General features: G+C 38.2%; 1 protein-coding gene across 3 annotated transcripts in view; it reads left to right on the top strand.

Moving 5' to 3' along the window:
- Positions 1–16,207, top strand: part of LOC146004966 ((E3-independent) E2 ubiquitin-conjugating enzyme UBE2O) — a 118,826-nt gene that overhangs the window by 83,721 nt on the left and 18,898 nt on the right. For all 3 annotated transcript variants that reach the window (XM_083144043.1, XM_083144042.1, XM_083144044.1), the window contains exons 14-15: positions 3,051–3,312; positions 5,902–6,103. In XM_083144043.1, the coding sequence (XP_083000169.1) occupies positions 3,051–3,312; positions 5,902–6,103 (464 nt within the window). The remainder of the gene's footprint in view (positions 1–3,050; positions 3,313–5,901; positions 6,104–16,207) is intronic.

The raw sequence follows: 16,207 nt of genomic DNA, 5'->3' as shown, positions 1-16,207 counted from the left end.
AAATGTTGCTTGGCATCCAAAATGCCAGAAAAGGATCATACGGTATCAGGAAATAAAACCCACCCAATACTTTCTGATACCTATAACAATACCTTGTTATTGGTATCAGTTCTGGCCTAGTGAGTTTTGTTCATTGCTTTAGGAGTTGTTGTAGAATCTTTGTCAAAGCTTATTAGTATTACAAATCCTGGATGGACAGACTTTAACTGATGCCAATAATGATACAAAAAATTTCCATACTGATAAATGAAAGGCAAAAATACTTTTTTTAAATTTGAAAATCAGGTTCCAACATATAATAAATACCTGTATGATCCCTTGCATTTTGCTCATAAATTATAATAATTGGTAATATTATTTTAATAAGGGATGGCGAAATCTGGATACAATTTTATCCGGATATCGGATAATTTTCTATCCAGATATCCTAATTATGTATATACAGGAAAACCTCGTTAATACGAAGTTCAAGGGACCAAAAAATGTCAACTTTGTATTAAACGACTTCGAGTTATCCAAACTTTTCAAGATGGCGCCTGTTTTCAGGTGTAAATAAAGTAGAGTATAAATTACCCCCACAAAGGATGTTTTATACTTGGTGGTAGCTCAGAAAATAAGCTTTATATGTACTTTATAATAATATTGTACGTTTTAAAGGAAGTGTAAAAAATGTTACACAAAATGAGAACACTGAGCTTAACACGGACACAAAGATTCCAAAGAGTCGGTTAACACCATTTATCCTGCCTAGTTATACAACCGGTTATGCACGGGATGCATGTTGTGTCAAAAAGTCTTATAAAAAACTGTATTTTCTTTTAATTGTGCAAAGTTGTTGCTCTTCCACGAAATTCTTACAATTTTAGTTCATAAGAAACCCGTTTGCACGGAGACCTACGGAAAAGAAAACAATCTCGTTTATTGCAAGAAGTGAATCTTGACAGTAGTCACACTGGCGCGAGCAAGAGACGGGAGATAATCGGACAGAATGAATATTGGATTTTATGTACTAGAACATTGTCCGTTACAGGATTAACTGGTAAGAGAAGATTCTCTTGGGAGAGAACACAACCCTTCCCTGGCACAAAACAAAACAAAAAAATCGGCCTGTCAATTTCATTTTGGTTCGGCTGTCTAAAAAAAGTCACGTATTCTTTGCTTCAGTTAACTTCATATTCGCCCCCCTCCCCTTTTTCAGGGAGCAGTCCAAACTCTTCCTCAATTTGCATTGTAATCAACTCTGAAAAAGTAAACACACAACTTGCGATGTTTGCACCCAATGTGTATCCTAGGACACATTAAACAGTGCCGCACTCAATAATCACTCTGGTTTGGATCCCACTTTAAACTGTATATTTAGTCCCGCTTAGTTCAGCAGTATAAAATGAACTAAAAACAAGTTTTACGAAAATTGCATATTTTCAGATTAATCGACAATTTATTGTAGGTTTCAGGAGTATTCTGGAGGTCAAACACTCGCTCCTCCAAAACTTTTCCTCTCGTATTCCTACATTGAGCATTGCATTTTTTTTTGTTTTTTTTTAAGCAGCATGCTAATGGTTCTGAAGAAAAGTGGGGATTATATGGCTTTGCGAGATTCAAAGCAATGAAGCTTATTCCTTCCCACTGGATGAGTGATTGCAGTTATCAGCAAGCCAGAGGTTTCCAGACGCTAGACTAAACACTGGAGCCAGCTGCAGCATAAACACAATGAGACCGGCTGGAAGTTAGAGCAGCAGGTGGCAGAAGGGAAATCATCGGCATTTTAAAGATAAGGCAGTTGTAGAAGACCGAACTTTTATCAGCAGTGTGAAAAATCACATTACCATGCACACCAGTGGCGGATAATGAGCTGTTGTAGGAGAAGGAAGGAGTCACTTTTCTTTTACTTGTCATGCGGTTTTTGTTCGTTTTGGAAATCCCCCCCCCCCCTAAGCGGGTTGACGATCTTTAGTTGGCCTATGTGGCTTTGATTATCTGTAACAGTTTCCCTTTTTTTATGAAGTTCTACAGGGCACAAAGAACATGCTTTTAATGAAAGTGGTTACCAGAAGTTGTCTGCTAGCAGGCCAAAAGTTGCTCGCTCACGGGAAATTGCTGTATCTCGAGCTCAGAGCTAGACAGATTGGTGAGACTTCCAGGCGCCATGCGTCTTGTATTTTGGAACATTCGTGCGATCTTATCTCACATTTCTCATCTGGCACTGGTGTATATTTCCAAGGTGGCGCATTCAGCGGGGAAAGACCTTGACCTCCCATGCACATTGACAAAGAATGGCAATGTCCAGCGGGCATTTCGGGCTACTTCCCTCGAGTTGTCAGCAGCTCTTAGGACAAGGAAACATGTCAAGGGCAAGTTTAAATAACGTCCAAGCTCTTTCCACATTCGATCTTCTCTTGTCAACTTACGCAGGTGTCTACTTCGAATTAAGCGAAACCAGTTTTGCGGAAGGGTCTTGTAAACAACTTCGTATTAAAAATTATCCGTATTTCGATTTATCCGTACTGAAATACATTATAAATCCTATCTTATCGGCTGGGGAATGGGAAGAACTTCGGATTAAAGGGTACTTCGTATTAACCAATATCGTATTAACGAGGTTTTCCTGTATATGGATTATCCAAAATGTCCAATATCAGAATGTGTTGCTTATCCAGACAATTATATCATATATCCATTTTACGGGCCATCCACATATTCTTTTATTAGTCATGTACAGGATTTTCTACAAACCCTTCTTCAAATCTGTACTATCCTGATATCTGAATTATCCACATACCTGTACTGTCTGGGTATTTGGATATCCAGATTGTCCGTTGCATCCAAAATGTACATCGGATAATTTGAAATTCGGATTTTGTGACCATCCCTAGTTGTAATTACCCGAAGGAAAACTTGATGTACAGGATATGTAGAAAAAAAATATTTTTCACCAAGTCAGAATGTAGTTGTAAAACTGTTTTATACAAAAAAAAATATACCGTGTTCTAACTATCGAGCATTTCAGAGAATTAGTTTAAGCAGATAAAGTCTCCCATGATTTCTTTCAGGATTTGTATTCGGTGATGATAAAAGGTCCTGAGAAAACTCCGTACGAGGATGGGCTGTTCTTTTTTGACTTCCAACTGTCGGCAGACTACCCAAAGGCTCCCCCCGTATGCCATTACATCAGCTACTGCACCGACCGCCTCAACCCCAACCTCTATGAAGATGGCAAAGTGTGCGTGTCTCTCCTGGGCACTTGGAGTGGCAAGGGAACGGAGGTCTGGACTTTGAACTCGAATCTCCTCCAGGTTATTATATCTCTCCAAGGTTAGTATCTGCTGCTCGGAATACAACCTTAGTTGTCTTTACTAACCCCTTTTTGTACACTAATTTCCACTTTGTGTGCAATCTCTTGAATAGTGCACGTGCATTACTTTATAATCATAGTCAGGGAACGGAGCTATATGTAAATACATATTCATGTATGAAGCTGAAATCGGTTATATTTAATATTATCTTTCCACATCATGGCATGTAAACTTGAAAAGTTAACTTTTTATTTTCCATATTTGCACATATATTACATTTTGGCTCACATTTCACATATTTTAGTTATTTTTACATATTATTTCCATATTTCGGAACATTTCTCAACATATATTCCATATCCACGCAATAATTACATGTCACCATGTGACCGAAAGAGATGGGTTAAATTACACCTCTCAACTGGTTGCCTTTGCTATTGTAAAACACTTAAAATTGCTGTTTATTACAATTGTTGTCAACAATGGAAAATGAGGACTCTAGCATCGGCTCCACACTTAAAACAAAATTTTGTTATTCTTTGTTTTGGAAACAAAAATAGATAATACATTTTGTGTTGTTTTACAATTTATGTCAATGTAAGGGTACTTTATTTTATGTAGCTGGAGTAGTGTCTATATTATTAAAAAGTTAATTTTTTACAATTTTAAGTCCATATTTAACTCCATATCTTGCTGAAAATAACTAAATATGTATTTACATATTTAGCACATTTTTGCTCCATGTAAATCCATTCTCTATCATCATCAACATACAACAAGAAATATCTGGAATATTTGTTTTAGATGCCAGTTGCTACAAGGGTCTTTCCATAGGTTGTCTTTTTTCTCACCAAACTTTGGCAACATAGAAAATCTCCAGTATGTGCGTTTGAAAGCCCTTGTTGTGTAATTCTGTACATAAGGCTGCCAGCAGAAACAACAACAATAATAATAATAATAATAATAGCCCATAGTGCAACAGCCTTAGAGGGCCTATATACCGACTGCTGGCCTCACTCCCACATGCCTCAGCAGAGGTGGGTGACCATCCAACTAGTTACAAGGTGACGTGGAGTCATAATGACAAACCCCCAGTTGTTATTGTAGGTTTCACGACCGGGTTACACTACTCATTCATAGCTCCCCAATTTCCTCAATGGTGGGTGGCCAGCCACCTGTCCCATACACTGGCTCACTGCCTGATATCTCAGGAAAAGTTGTTATGCTTCAGCCCAGGAGACTCGAACCTGCATGCATCCTGTGGCTCGAGCTCAAAGCCTAATGTCCTAGACCTCACGGTGTGGGATGAAGCCAAAACAAAAGCATTAAAATAATTGTTTAATTATGATGTAATGTACAAAGTGTACTGAGCATGGGACACCAAATTTTTATGCATTGCACTTGCTGACCACTTCTTGTCTCATTGTCAACGTTGGTATGCCCATTTCTGAACATGTGGTACACTACCCTGATTCATTATGTTCTCCTAAATGCTGGTGGCTTTCAATTCGTTCATGGTTTTTAGTTAAGAAAAGTTGCTGAGTGTATCTCAAGAGTTGACCGAATACTCGGCTGCAGCACATATTTTCCATGATGGCTATTGTGCAAGTAACACCAACATGAACCTCTGGATTTGTACTCATTCATGCTACAGGGCTGTTACCCCACTACCTCATTTGGCAGAGATTGTTAGAAGTTACTTTCTAGATAGCTCCCACATATTGGTATGAAGTCAGCATACCATTAGCATAGTATAATAAATACGGAGAAATTAGTACTCAACCATATCCGCGAAACTGTTTTTTCTTCATTGTTCTATTAATTTCAGTGGCCACTGCCACCATCCTCGTTGGAACTTGCTGTACTGTTGCTTGGTGCGAGTCTTTTGTTTGTATTTCAACGGCTGCCGCTAGGTGTGCTCTTGTTAACTGTATGTCTGCATCCGTGTCGTCTGCTAATTCCCTACAATAACTGTTGTAGTAGGGGAATCCAAGTGTGGTGCGCCTATCTGCTGTCGATGTTCAGATCGTGCGTGAAGTGCATTATGCCATGCATTTCCTTGATTTTGGTATCTACGAGTGTGTGGGCAGCGTGTTTGACTTGTGGCAGTGGCCACTGAAATTAAGAAAAAACAGTTTCGTGGATAAAGTGAGTACTAATTTCTCCGTATTTAAGAATATTTTTATACTAAGGAAAAAAAATCACTCTACTTCACAAGATACAGTTCGACAATATGTTCATGCAAAAAAAGAATCCTACAAGTCAAGCTCATCCGTAGACTTTTCATTGCACCATTGTATGGTGTCACTCTCTCAAAAAGAGTAGTTGTAGATTGTTCTTGTGAGGATGACAAATAATTCCTTATCCCTTTGTTTTGTAAAATGAAGTGGAGAATCAACAGTAGTGATGGAAGGAAATTCAAAGTTCTTTTATTACAATATTTCCAACACACAAGACGTAAAATGCAGTGGCTCTAAAATACACATGAAGTTTATACATATGATTCACATATGCATTTATCAAAAAAACATGTAAAAATATGCATTTCCGTATGCAATATGCAAAAGTATCTTGGCCCTACTTATCAGTGTTTTCTTGTCTCCATCAGGCCTGATTCTAGTCAGTGAGCCCTACTTCAATGAGGCTGGCTACGAGAAGCAGAAAGGGACACAACAGGGAAGGGAGAACTCCCGAATGTACAATGAAATGGTTGTGCTGAAGTTGGTGCAGTCTCTGAGCAAGCTCATCCTACAACCACCAGAGATATTTAAAACTGAGATCTTTGAGCATTTTCAGGAGCATGCATATAAGTAAGTGCCATTCATTTATTTTGATATCTAGAAGCTCTTGCCTTTTGTTTTAAATATATCAATTATTGTGTGAACTAATTTACAGTTGGTTGCAAAAACACTTTCAAACCCTTCTGATCAGGGTTGGCATGTTTAAAACATGGTTGGCATGTTTAAAACAAAAGTTTTAAACAACTTGTTTTAAACGTTTAAAAGACATGGCTTTGTTTTTTTTTCCACAAATGTTTAAAACATTTAAATCAAAGTGTTTTAAACATTTTTTTCAGACTTGTTTAAAACACATTTTGATACTTGATGTTTGATAGTTTATGGTTTTTTGCATGCCATTCTGTTTTAATGTGCATAGAAATCTGTTCAGTTGCTGAAATTAACAAAGAAACATATTGTGATGAATATTCGTGGGTCACGTTTAAAACACCTGGCTGTTTTTTACAGGTGTTTAAAATATTTTTAAAATTAAATACTACATGGATGAAATCGTTTTGTTCCTCGCTCACTGCAAAATGTACACATTGTTGTTAATGTCAATATTTAGTTACATTCACTACAAAATGTTGTATTAAAAAAAGGCCGACAGAGTGGCTACCACGTTGACTGAGTGCGACCTGGCAACTGTGGGTTAGTTGAAGCTTCTTGAACAGCCTACATGTGAGATTTTAGACTAACATAAATGGTATTGTAAGAAGTTAATCAAGTGTTTCCTTTGTAATAGTAACACAGTCCATCCTTGGATGATTGACAGATTCCTTATTAATCATTATTCTTAGAAAATAAGTTTTCTTGGCATTATGTTTTAAACGTTTTATTTGTTTAAAACATGTTTAAAACAAATAAAACTGTTTGTTTTGTTTCTTTTGAAAAAATCACTGAGAACACAGCTACCATCTTACTGGAGCTCTGTTTTCACTGATTACCCTTCTTGAGAAGATCAGTATTTTTTTTTTTAATGCTGAACTGATACCACTTGAAAGTGATTTCTGATTCTACGAGGGGTTATCAAAAAGTTTTGTCTGTTGAGGTATAATTTGTTTAATAATGCAAAGATTGAAACAGTGAACATACATATAGTTTGCCTGCAGTGTCTCTACCCAGAGTTACCCTTCCACACAGTTGCCATCACGTTCGATGCATTTGTGCCAGTGTTTTATCCAGCCCTCAAAACCAGTTGGGAAAAATTCCACAGAACACTCCCTACCCCACTGTTCAGAGCTGTTTTAACCTCCTGTAGGTCATCCAATCTCATGCCACGAAGCACAGACTTAGCTCAGACTTAAGTAGTTGAGTTCAAAGTGGGAGAAATCGAAAGTGTGGACATGACAAGGAGTGGCAGGCCATCAACGTCGTTGACCGACGATACCCGCCACAGGGATGATGAGCTCATTTGAGAAGATAGATGCATCACCATCCAGGAAATTTCTGATGCAGTGCACATGTCCTCAGGGTCAGTACATGCAATGATTGAGAGTTTGGGATACCATAAAGTCTGAGCTTAGTCTGTGCTTCGTGGCATGAGATTCGATGACCTACAGGAGTTTAAAACAGCTCTGAACAGTGGGGCATGTTCTGTGGAATTTTTCCAAACTGGTTTTGAGGGCTGGATAAAACGCTGGCACAAATGCATCGAACGTGATGCAACTGTGTGGAAGGGTAACTCTGAGTAGAGGACACTACAGGCAAACTATATGTATGTTCATTGTTTCAATCTTTCCATTATTAAACAAATTATACCTCAACAGGCAAAACTTTTTGATACCTCCTCGTATCAATAACATTGTAACAATTAAAAGTTATTGAGTTTTTATGAATATTATAGGGTTGGGTCGATATTACATTTTGACCAGTACTAATAACCGATATTCTACCAATCTGATAAAAAAATCCAAATGTTCCGTGAATAATCAAAATGGTTCATTCACCCCCTTAATAAATGTGTGTTACCAGATGACTCCAATGCAAGAGAAACTGCATATTTAGAGATTTAGTTTTAAGAAAAGTAGGACATGGGATGTTATGTGTAAAAATTATAACAAAATGGCAGAATATTGCACTAAATTATAAGATATTTATAGACATATCTGATCTGTAAAATTATCTGAAATTGTATAGATAAACCAATACACCAATTTACCTATATTGACCGATCCTGATAGACTACCGATGAATCGGTCCCATCTCTAAAATATTAAAATATAAGTATTCCATTCTAAATACAGTGTGTCGTTTCACCGAGTTTTCCTTTAAAATGTTAATGATGTAACCCTGATTTTACATTCCCGGATTTTACACTTTCCTACATTACACTGGGAGGGCACAAGGTCCTTTAATTCTCCGCATAAACTGTGAAGGAATTATTCTGAGTGTAATTGTTCATGATGGAAAGAGGTTATGCCAAAGGGAAACCATATTTGTGTGTGTCAAGCAGATGTCTTGCCATAATGAATTCAACTCAATAATTTTTAATGGAAAGGGGGTGATGTGACGTATCAGATCAGGCTAGAATTTTGTGAGAATGCAGTGAAGGTGTTTAACAACATTTCTTTAACCAGTAACAGTTTATTAGCATAACTTATAAAATGTTGTCCATCTTCCTGTATGCACACTTCTAGCCACCTCTGCCAAGTAGCAAATGTTCTCTCAGATGGTCAATATCACAGAATTTTTGCTTCATGTGAAATTGCCTTAACATGTCCCCAAAGGTATTAGATTGAAGGAACAAAAAGGCCATGCAACAGGTCCCCCATCTATCATTTAACCAGGGAATTGAACATGAAGAAATGTCTCTCAAAGTTTGCATATCTGATGGCGCTCCGTCCTGTCAAAAAAAAAAAAAAAAACCCTCTTTAACACTACATTCTTATGTGTTATGGTTTGGGGACTTTTCAAATGAAGCAAGTACTGCTTTTTTATAACACCATTAAGCCTTGTTTCCGTGATATGAAAAACTGAATATGCTGACCAAGGCAGTAATTTATTTTATTATAAAACATAAACTAAACGTAACGTTTCAACCTTCTAGCAAGGTCTTCTTCAGACTCCACACCAAGTATAGGGTTTTCCAATAAGGGCGGGTCGATGTTGAAATGGAATAAAACAAGCTGTGTGTGAGGTATGAACTAAATTCTTTTTTTATTTGAAAGGCCCATGTATGCCATTATGTATGGAATATAACATCGTTCAAATGTCCGCCGTGGCTTCTCACGGTGGCACTTATCCGAGTGGTCCAATTTTCAATGACACTGCCGCATAGATCCGGCTGAATTTGAGCGATGGCCTGGGTGATGTTGACTTTAAGGGCATCGGTCGATTGCGGCTTATTGGCATAGACCTGCGACTTCAGGAAACCCCACAAGAAAAAGTCTAGCGGGGTCAAATCGCACGATCTTGGTGGCCAATTCACGTCACCTCTGCGAGAGATAACCATACCTTCAAATCGTTCATGCAGAATGTCCATTGTGGCGTCCGCTGTGTGGCACGTAGCGCCGTCCTGCTGGAACCACATGTCGTCTATGTCTATATCGTTCAATTTGGGCCAAAAGAAATCGGTTATCATCGTTCTGTAGCGCTCGCCGTTGACGGTGATGGCCTCACCAACGTCGTTTTCAAAAAAGTACGGACCAATGATGCCGCCGGCCCAAAATCCGCACCAAACAGTAACTTTTTGTGGATGCAATACCACCTGGTGAACCTCGTGTGGGTTGGAGTCGTCCCATATACGGCAATTTTGCTTATTAACACAGCCAATCATCCAAAAATGCGCCTCGTCGCTAAATATGATTTTTCGGCCAAAATTGGGGTCCTCTTCCAAACGCTCCGAAGCCCAGTCAGCGAACAAACGGCGTTGTCTATGGTCATTAACTTTGAGCTCCTGGGTCAGTTGGATCTTGTACGGGTGTAGGCCCAAGTCCCGATGCAAAATTCGCCAAGTTGAAGTCTGCGAAAGGCCGAGTTCTTGTGCACGGCGAGGAATTGACTGCCTCGGGTTCTCCTGCACACTTGCACAGACCGCGGCGATGTTCTCAGCCGATCTGGCGTTCCTTTGACGTACGGGTGTTGGCTGATTGTTTACCGAACCGGTCGTCTCGAATTTGGCCACCAAACGTTGGAGAGTCGAGTTTGAAGGGCTACCGCGTCTGCCGTAAAATGGGCGCAACACGCGCAACGTTTGCACTAACGAACACTCATTTTGATAATAAAGTTTTATCATTTGGACGCGCTGCTCAATCGTGTAACTTGCCATGGTGATTTGGCATCAGTGCCTGAAAAAGAAACAACAGATTAGACAGACGCCACCAAAACAACATGGCTGCCACAGGCTGCCAACATCGACCCGCCCTTATTGGAAAACCCTATAGAAATTTAACAAGGTACAAAACAGGATGATATATACACACACAGCAAAAAAAATCCCCTCCAGACTATTAGAAAGTTGTTTTCCTGGAACATTCTAGCAGTGAGTGAGAAAATGGAAGGAGGCCAAGGAAATAGAGAAGAAAGGTGAAGAAGACACAATGAACTGAAATGGGGGACTGAAGATAAACAAAGAATGGAAGAAGGTGTTAGAAAGAGTGGAAAGGACAAGAGAGAAAAAGATGTTAAAAGAGTGGAAAAGACAAGAGAGAAAGAGGAGAGAAGAAGGAAGAAGAATTAAGAAAGAAAGAAAAAAGGAAAAAGAGCGTGAGATAAAGAGTCCAACCACATTCCAGATGAAAGAAAATGTTTATGTTTGCCTGTCAGTGAAACTACAGTTGACAAGGGAAGGCCACCTGCTAGAATGTTCTAGGAAAACAACTTTCTAATAGTCTGGAGGGGAGTTTTTTTGTGTATATATATATCGTCCTGTTTTGTACCTTGTTACGTTTGTACTAGGTGCAGAGTCTGAAGAAGACCTTGCTAGAAGGTTGAAACGTTATGTTAAATTTATGTTTTATAATAAAATAAAATTCTGCCTTGGTCAGCATATTGTGTTTTTCAAGTACTGCTGTGGCTGTTTCTCATCAGTGGCAATTCAGGGATGTCCTGACCACCACATGTTGCCAACCGATCCAATCTCTTGGAACATTTAAGATATATTTATTTTCCTCTAGTTTACGGTTATTACAAGCATAAGAAAACAGTTTTTCTTTGTGACGTTTCAGGAGAACACACGCTCCTTTCATCAGACATTTATTTTCATTTTGACTAAAGATACAGTTATAACTAGGGCTCGGATTTTTAGGTGCTAAAAATCAGAAAAATATTAATTTTTTATGTGCTCAAAATATGGAAAATATTTACACTTTATGTACTTAAACATGGAAAATATGCATTTTATGTGCTAAAAATGTTGAAAATTTCTGCTTAAAACAGCTCTACTCACCAGATGAAATTAGCATGTTTTGCTGAAAAATGGTGAATTACAATACACCACAACTGTCATCTTCAAATTGCCCATTACAAAGGACTGACGATTGTCTCGAAACAGTGCCTTATACTGCGAAAATGTTCGTTCTACATCACATGAAGTCAACCTTGCATACTTAGGCATGATATTTCACTCACACTTAAATATCCAATATTGTCTTCCTGTTCACCGTCCAATACATTCGAAATGTGTTACACATCATTTTAAAGCCGGAATTTTTTGCCATGACATCTTGGAGTTTTCTGCGAAGCAATTGTGCCTTTGGTCCATTAAGTTTGTTGAGCTTGCTCTCCACTTCACGAACTTCTTTAACTGCTTCTGACAAGGAATGTCCGTTGCTTCTAGTTTCTTGATCGTATTACATAGGAAACTCAAATTTGCAGAAATATAAACCAGGTCATTTCTTAATGTAGAGTCACTCAACGTTACCTTGAAGAATTTCAATTGAAGAAGCATCATCTTTATTCAGTCCATTAACAACAGATGAAAATTCTTCAAAATTTTCTGCATAGTATGCAACAGCATTAAGCCATGTTCCCCACCGCGTAACTACAGGTGTGGGTGGCAACGGTGTTTGGGGATTTTCCTTTTTGAAGATTTCAATTCTTGTTGGCGATTTCACAAACACCTTTTTTCCATTCGAAACCAATTTATCTACATTAGGATATACATTTCTGATTTCTTCACATACCCTATGCAATCCATGAACAATGCACGTAACATGAGTCATTTTAGGATAACTGACTGCAAGACCTTCTGCTGCTTTCTTCATATATGCTGCACCATCTGTGAGCAAAAATAAAACATTGTCGAACTTCACCCCACTTGGCCACAATATTTGCATGGCTTCATTGAACAATCTAGCAATTGTAACATGATTTGTGGCACACAGTTCTTGGCACGTTAAAAGAAAAGATTTACTTGAAATTGTTTCATCATTTTTCAATAACCCAACAACTACATTTCCCACTTTCCTACCACTTGAGTCCGTACTTTCATCTATGCTGACCCAGATTTTTTCATTCTCACAGATATCACGAATTTTCTGCATCGTTTCTTCGTAACACTTTGGGAGGTAACATTTCCTTAAAGTAGACTCATCTGGGGTGTCGATGTTTGTGTATTTGCCTAAAAAATTTCGCAGCTGAGGATGATTCACCTTATAAAGCGGTATGTCAGCAGAAACAAAAGCCATACACAAATCCGCACAATAACGAGAAAACTTGGATGGTTTTTGGGACGAACTTGGGATGGGGTCACCAATAAGGGATTGTTTGCTTTTCACACGCACAGCTGCAGCAATATGTTTCCTGCCATTCGCATGTTGGGTTACCTGAGATCGCTGTTCTGCTGTTATGGCTTTTCCACAGGGCTGACAAAAGAGTAGCTTTCCATCAGTAGTGGTATTTACGGTAGGGACAGGACCGGAAAGGAAGAGCTCTCATCAAGCAGATTTGCTACACTTAAAACAAGCTCAACATGAGCATATGAGCTTTTTGCTCTAGTGTGGCACCCCGTCTAATCCAAGATTTTTGTAAAAATGCCCTCGGGAATTTTTCGGAAAAGAAGAGCTCCCTCAGATTGATTTGTGCATACTTACAAAAATTGCATCAGCTAGATTTTTGTCCATAAATTTGTCAAAAATTGATATTTTTTTGGCCACACCAGAAATTAAGCAAAAACCCATACATACACACACATATTCACTTCTGGTTTAAGTTTAATTGATAAACAAGGGGTTCTGGGTTCGAGTCCTGATAGATTGAAATATGTGTGGCACTCCATACGTGAGATTTTGAGAATAATTACTGCTAATTGATAGCTCCCAGATCTGAAACCCCCCTCCCTCCTCAGCTCAGACAGATTCGGCCATGTATGTAAAAGCTATATCTGTGTGATTGTTGTTTATAAATTTGCCAAAAATATGGCTTTTTTGCCAATATTTCTATGCTCTATAACTTACAGATCTAATTTAATATACAAATTTGAGCTGTTGCCTGCTTTTTTCCAATCTCTGATCAATTCCATTGCTTGGGGTAAGCAATTATAGCTCGGAAATGCATGAATCTATCAAAAGACTAATGTTTTGCCTCCATGCCTTGCCGGCACGCAAGAGATAAAATCTACACGCTAGAAGGGGGCATTAATGATTTTTCTGTACGATTCACTGAAGGGGGCATTAATCTTTCTGTGCGACAGGGGAAAAAGTGTAACATGTCTGCAACATGTAAAAGTGTAACAAAGATTATTGAGATAAAAATACATATTTTCACACAGTGGCAATGAACTGCCCCTCTTCATGTTGAAAGCAATTCTATTCTGATAATATGAGCCTAGGCAAAGACTTAGAAAATATTATGGCAGTTCAAAATCCAATTTTGTCTGTATTAAGGTCTCAGAACCCAGTAAAATGTGGGCATATTCCATATTGAGAAGTGTTAATATTGCTGCATTGTAATCAGGGGCTTTGGGTTCGAGTCCTGATATAAGATTGAAATATATACAACTGCCCACACATAAGATATTTACTGCCAGCTGATAATACAGTTGAGGTTTCAAAGCTGGTAGAGTGTCTGGGGCCTCTCTGACAGCAAAGTGTTGGTATTATTGCTTTGTAATCAAGGGGCTTCTGTGTTTGAGTCGGACCTCTAGAATTGCTCTGTGACCCTCTCATTTCTTACATCATAAACATATGATTTTTCACCTATGAGAATAACACTACAAATGGTGTCATCAGGTAATGCCTCATGGAATTCACAGATAATTTTAATGTTTGTCCTGTCATTCACCACAACTTGTTTTCTTTTTGAAGTGTTGATTACAAACATGGGTCTCTGTGCTTTGAATTCATCTGGTGTGTAATACATGTCAGTATTGCCTGTAGTGACACGTTTGAAAGCCGAAAAAGCCTCATATAATTTGAGGAAATCATCCTTGGAAATGTCTAAATTGTAATTTTCTCTAGGGAACACCTCATTTCTGCCATTTTTAAGATATATGTTCTTGATGTTGCAGTTATCAAATTTACTTGATTTTTTTTCCTGATTGTTGTGTCTTCCAGTCTGAAACAGTACCACCACAAAATCAGGCATGTCGTATTGAATACTGGAGAATGAATTTGTAGCATCAAACTCATAATAGGTACCAGTTGCAGGCTTCTGTACAGATTGATATGTATAAAATTGCAGAGGAATGTGTGGATTTTTTAGGATATCAGCTTTGTATTTAAGAGCATAGCTGGCTTCATATTCAACAACCGGGATTCTTAGCTCCATAGTCTGAATAATGCATTTGCCTGCATCAGGTAGGGTATTGGGCAGAGCTTCTCCTGTAGGGTTTATTGCACTGTACCTCATCAAAGCATTATTATCATTGGCAGCTCTTCTAAATGTAATTCTTAAACCACCCTTCCACATAATGTCTTTGTAATCTGAGAAGAATCCTGGCAACAGGCGCATCGGAAACAGCACAGTGTGGTTTTTAGATAATATTTTCTCACCAGCTTCAAATCCACCGATTCTGTAGTAAGAAGCCTCGGTTTTGGATAATTTTAATGTGGCCAAAGCTGTGGAGGTAATGCCGGGATAATCTATTCTGTTTATAACAACGCCATGCTTTCTGATCTCAATTTCAGAGAACAGATGCGGCACGAAATTATCTACCAATCTTATATTCGAATTTGCCGGATAATCTGTTCCATCGAGCTTTACAACATCAAATTTGATGTATAGATCTGCTCTGTGAGGGTGTATAAATCCATCCCCAACATCAAGATCAACCTCAATTTCTGTGTTGGGTTGATTTAAATTTGCAAATGTCCTCCTGTTTGGGGGGAATGATTGTAGCTCATAACTCTCAATATTTTCCATTGTATGTATTTTTATTTAAATGTTAATCTCTATGATTGCAGTTGTTGTGGCTCCAGCAAAATCAACTAATTCTTCTTTTTCATTAGTGACCATCAATTCAATGTAATCTATTCTATTATGGCACACAGGAAAATATAATGTTGGGGATGGATTGTAGATGATGGGCTCCATGAATTCTGAATTAGGTTTGAATGTTGCAATGATGCCTGTTTGTTTGTGAGTGCCTATGCCATTTGATTTGGTGATCATACCCTCGGCCACATTACAGTGAATATTCAGAGTCTCTATGGCTAAGAATTTAGGTATATTCATAGCAGTGTGTTTGATGGCCGCTTCAAGTTTTGTGTTGTTCTCAAAGCCTAACAGCTCTCCTATAGTACCCAGATTCACTGTCTCTGTAGCAGATACAATCTCTACTCTGTGAGTGACAGAATTTTGACTTAACACTACACCTCTGGGTAATTGTGCATTTAGAGTGGACAGATTATACTGCCCTGGAGTAATAACAATTTTTTGATCCCCTACTGCAATTGTATTGTTGTGGTGAGTAATATTAGGTATCAAGTACATGCCGTAAAATGCTCTGAGAGCTATTGTTTTGGGATATACTATGTCATCATGCAATTTGAGTTTCAATATTGAATTTTGGCTGGTGAGATGGAATACCCCCATGATGTTTCAGATACCACAAGGCCTTTTGAAAATTTTCAATTGATGGTTTATTTATTTGAGACATATATCTGAGAACAGATAAGCATAAATGTCCGCAATTAACATCTTTGAAGTTTTGAACACGGGCATTATTGTAATAAAGATTAGGTGATTTTAGATATT

Source organism: Lepisma saccharinum, chromosome 22 (assembly GCF_977018435.1).
Source record: "Lepisma saccharinum chromosome 22, izLepSacc3.1, whole genome shotgun sequence".
NCBI classification, from domain to species: domain Eukaryota; kingdom Metazoa; phylum Arthropoda; class Insecta; order Zygentoma; family Lepismatidae; genus Lepisma; species Lepisma saccharinum.
Note: the sequence above shows the minus strand (reverse complement) of the source record. Positions and strands in the feature narration are given on the sequence as shown.